Here is a 4,808-nt window from a genome sequence, read left to right as displayed (position 1 = left end):
TGTGTGTCGTCATCACGTTTCCTGTATCATGGAGAGATTACGTTAGATCCAAAGTACAGCCTAACCCTGAAATCTATGGCTACTGTGTGACCAACATTGAAATAATGCATAATGTTTCCATCCCACTTAAAAAATATAAGTAATATAATCAACCACAAACTAAAACTATATCAGTACATTACAGTAAAATAAAATACAATGAAATAGAATAAAATAAAATTAAATTCAATAAAAATAAAATAAAATAAAAATAAATACAATACAATAAAATATAAGTAATTGCAATTCAATATAATCAACCACCAACTAAAACTATAATAGTATATTACAGTAAAATAAAATAAAATTAAACTAAAATTAAATTAAATTAAAATCAAATCAAAAAAATTAAATTAAATACAATAAAATGTAAGTAACTGCAATAATCAACCACAAATTAAATCTGTAATAGTATATTACAGTAAGATAAAATAATAAAATAATGCATACACTACTTAATATTACAGGAGCAGCTCTGACACAAAACCTACATTACAAAGGTACTTGCAGCGTTTGGGGATATACCGGTAAATCAGTTACAGTTACTGAGAAAATGATGAAATTAAATAACAGTTACTAATCAAAATGGTGGTAATAACAATGGACTCTGCTTAAAAACAGATCAGTCTGATCAGGCAGGTTTAAGCTTCTTTTTTTCCCCTCAGCAGTAGGGTTACATACAAATATATTCTATTCACTAAAACGTTAATTTGTAGAACATAACATTCATGCTGTTGCTTTGCATCTTTTCACTGTGCAGAAATGCCTTCTTTTGGCATAGACTTATTTTCAGACATTTCTCAGCTTTATAGCCCAATTATGAATGTTAGAAAACTAATCAAATGTATCAAGTCACTTTACTCTTATAGTTATCAAAAAGTTATTATTCATTACATTTTTAAGAGGGTAATGAATAATCTGTAAGCTATTACATTTCAAAAGTTACGCTCCAAGACTCAGAACTTATATTCAATCTCTTATGCCAAACGAGTCCCATATATCACAAATTACTTATATTTACGCAATTACAAAATTACTAAAACATAAAATGCAAAAAAATACATAATTATCTGAGATAATAGAGCAGCTCTTTAAAATGTATTGAGTAATGCTGCTTTTGTCATGATCTGCAGCAACACACTGACGGCACAGAATGCCTTGCTTTAAAATGGTTGACTGCTTCACTGCATTTTCGCCAGTGTAGCAGCTGTAATTGATAAAGTAGATTAGAAAGATCAGAAAAGGCCTGCCCAATTTTCCAGTTTGATGAGACTATTGGTGATGCTCAAAATACTTACCCAATGCTAAGCCTAAATGATCCACTGGACTCGTGACTTGAATTGCATTTGTTTCAAAGACAGGAAACAGACAAGTTTTAGGAGTGACCTTTTTATTTCCAAATTACCCTTATGAAACAATTTAGAATATCTGCACACTGAAATATAAAATGACAAACAGCATAAAGTATTACAAATTCAAAACAAACTAAAACGGTCAAGTCAATACATATTTCATACAGTGATGAAACTGGTGCTCCTAGCCATCATTTTGCAAAGTATAACTCAGTCAATGCACATTCTGAAGTTTGTGAGACCACAGTGGCTCGCAGACACTCTTCCTTTACAACCAGATAAACTCTAAATTATGTTTTCCACAAGACATTCTTCACTGTCTCAACAAATCAAAAGATCAGAGTCACTGAAATTGGATTCATACATATCTGTCTTCCAGCACAAGCCTTGGGGTTTTTTCTTAACTCACAGATTGGCATTTAGTAAACAGTGAAATCCTTTCCGTTTAAAATGACGCAGGAGAAAAATGGGGGCATCCAGATGGCCTGCACTTCATCAAGCCTTCAGGCTTCATGTCCATTATGCTGACTTCCTACCAGACTTGACAACTTTTGATGATCTCTTTCATTTGTTTTATTGCATCTATGGAGGAATCCTTGAGTGCTAGTCCCAATAAGACAGGCCTGTTTGCGGCTTCTTGTGACACGAACGTTGCGAGATTTTTGGCACAGACGTGTGTCAGTGGCTGAAAAGAGAAACACAGATCAGGCGTTAGGTTGAAATGCTGCAATGTAAAATGTCTATCCCAGAACATGATGAATTAATGAGAATGAATAGTATCTACAGCCATTGTACGTGTAAAGACCTGGCCTGTAAAACCTAACTGATAAAATGAAGAAATCTACTTTGTTTAATATCATGTATATCAATAACTGTCTTTTCTATTCATGCAATCCAGTTTTCAACTTTTATATAGCAAATGATTTTTCCATATCTTCGAGCACTGAGGTTTTCCAAATCTTTTCACACTGTGAACAAGTTGGCCAGCAAAAACGAGAAGACTTTTCCAATCACATTCTGTGCTGTTGCCATCGCATATGTGGTAAATAGTTTGCCTTTACCGCTGTGCAGCATTATTGATTGTGCAATATTCCACAAACACCATGAAAAAAGTAATTTATTTTTGTGAAGTTCTCCCAGTTTGCACATCTTACAATATGACTTCAGTCTATTTTAATGAAACTTCTGATGTGGTTGTAGTAGATTATCCGACTGCTGTGTAATCCAGTAATCTTGACAATAACTGAGATGAAGACTCAGCTGTTGACATACTGCATGATTACATTACATAAGTTTTCAATCAAGGTCAGTGAGACAGTGCTTCAACACTGCATCTCTTCCTGAAGAAAAAGCAAGGACTGTATTTTTAAAATGACCGCAAAGGTGGAAAACAAACAAAAAACTGTACGTCTTCTGGACTCCACAAGCAAACATAATTATAATCCATTCCTCTATTGATGATCCATGTCTGGCACTGTATGCCAGTTAGAAAATTACTTGCTAATGCAGAGCTGAAATAGGTTTTCTTGTGCAAACTTTAACAGACCGCTGAACTCCATGCCTGCACACGTCTCATTTCTCCCCATCCAACAGTAATTCAGAACCAATCTTATCTGCCCTTTCACAGCATGAAATGAGTTACCCTGTGTCGCAACACGTCTGTCTGATGTCCTGTGAACAAGTCCATATCACACTGATACAATATTAATCTGACCAATTTTATCTAGCGTACCTCGTCTTTGCCCAGCAGTACTTTGGTGGAGAACGTCGGGGTGCTGATATCATTAGATCTGGAGTCAGGTGTGACAGATATCAATGTCCCCATTTTGCCGTACTGAGTGAGAACTACAAATATGTAATTGCTGAACTCTGTACAGATGACTTGTGTTGAAATTCCATTTACTTCTTTTTCTGCCTGTCTCGATCTGATGATGGGCTCAGGGGAAGACATTTTGTGAATCCTGGATGAGAAAAAGAAACAGGAAATGGTACATGAACACAATTCGTACAGCTGCAGTTAAAGAGTATTTTCACTTTTGACTATTTCACCAGTTATTTTCATGATTAATAACTTATCTGAGTCATGAATTTGGCTATAAAGCATCAGCAAATAGTGAATATGCATATTATGATTTACCACAGCCAGAGGTGAAAACCAAAAATGCAATACCATATCGTTTTACTATCATATATGACAAACGAAAGCATCAAATAAACACCTTTAAGAAGGTGGTACAGCAAATGTTACTTGTAAAATGACAGACACCAAAAAAATCTACTGTCAAACAACTAATCGAAAATGGAAAATCTGATTTTGATTTAGGTAATTAACACCACACATATTTGTTTTCTCTAACTCTGGAAATATTGACACTATAAATTAGTTATAACAAGAAGGTTTGTTTTATAATGGCCTATTACCTCTTTAGTCAGACATCTATTATTTACATATTAAAGTGACTGCTCTGTGTTGCATCCTTCAGAAAGCCTTGTGCAATTCCAGATCTTAAATATATTACCTTAACACATAAGCACATCATATTTATTTGCCAACTAAGTGGACATAATCTTCAATGATGACAGTTCATTCAAACAGTTGGGATATTCAGACTTTGATACAGCATGCTGTTAGCAGCTCAGTGACGAAAGCAAAAGACAGAAGTATGTCAGCATTGTGTCCTTACTAAAACCCACATCCCACCACCTGCAGAGACATCTTAAAATCGATTAACGTTAACGTTACATTTATATTTTTGTCCAGCAGAGTCGAGAGAGAAAAGCTTCGCAGAGGAGATGCTCGGCTACAGGGAAGTGCTGACATGCAGATGCTAACGTTAGCTTAACAGCTAACAGTTAGCTCAAGCCGTAACCGTTACAGTCGGCGTAACGATAAACCGACTTTTTTAAGCGTCTCTGTGAAATAAAAATAAATCCTCACCCTGTTTGTCCGTCAGTGTAACGACTGAAGCTTCCTATGCACACAGACACACTTTCAGTAACTTCAGTAGCACTCTGTCTTCTCCCAAATACAAACGTGAGCAGTTTGGTTGAACGTCAACACAGCTCTCTGTGCGCGATGACGTTACATGAAGTCGCGCCTGACTTCCGGGGTAGTTTCTGGCTCAATTTGAAACAAACTAGCGGATTTAATGACTCTTTCAACACGAAAAGCTAAAACAAGACAGCTGGGGTTTTATTAGTTGCCATATAATTGGTAAATAACTTGATTTTGATTCAGATTATTATTTTCTAATCAAAGAACTACAAGTTCCATGAGGCTTTTTGGTGGTTGAACTGTTCAATAAAATCATGTTTGACAGAAATTACAAATGCTGGGAGGGTTACTTTCAAAACCACTTCAAATTACTGAATGCATGCCCTAAAATATAATATATATCCCATTAGATTAGTCAGTCC

General features: G+C 35.3%; 1 protein-coding gene across 1 annotated transcript; it reads right to left on the bottom strand.

Moving 5' to 3' along the window:
* Nucleotides 1-1,412: 1,412 nt before the first annotated feature.
* psmg3 (proteasome (prosome, macropain) assembly chaperone 3) lies at nucleotides 1,413-4,469 on the bottom strand. Its single transcript, XM_050068936.1, has 3 exons — nucleotides 4,330-4,469; nucleotides 3,124-3,352; nucleotides 1,413-2,076 (listed from the first exon to the last, which is right to left on the bottom strand). The coding sequence occupies exons 2-3, from the start codon at nucleotides 3,340-3,342 to the stop codon at nucleotides 1,924-1,926; spliced, it is 372 nt and encodes a 123-aa protein (XP_049924893.1). The 5' UTR covers nucleotides 3,343-3,352; nucleotides 4,330-4,469; the 3' UTR covers nucleotides 1,413-1,923.
* Between the last annotated feature and the right edge of the window lie 339 nt (nucleotides 4,470-4,808).

The sequence above is a fragment of the Epinephelus moara genome, chromosome 18 (assembly GCF_006386435.1).
Source record: "Epinephelus moara isolate mb chromosome 18, YSFRI_EMoa_1.0, whole genome shotgun sequence".
In the NCBI taxonomy this organism is placed as follows: Eukaryota; Metazoa; Chordata; class Actinopteri; order Perciformes; family Serranidae; genus Epinephelus; species Epinephelus moara.
Note: the sequence above shows the minus strand (reverse complement) of the source record. Positions and strands in the feature narration are given on the sequence as shown.

Excerpts from the sequence above, each read along its gene's own strand:
- psmg3 (XM_050068936.1), bottom strand. The coding sequence starts at position 3,342 with ATGTCTTCCCCTGAGCCCATCATCAGATCGAGACAGGCAGAAAAAGAA. Across the intron at positions 2,077-3,123 it reads TACTGCTGGGCAAAGACGAG|CCACTGACACACGTCTGTGC; the intron begins GTACGCTAGATA and ends TTCTCTTTTCAG.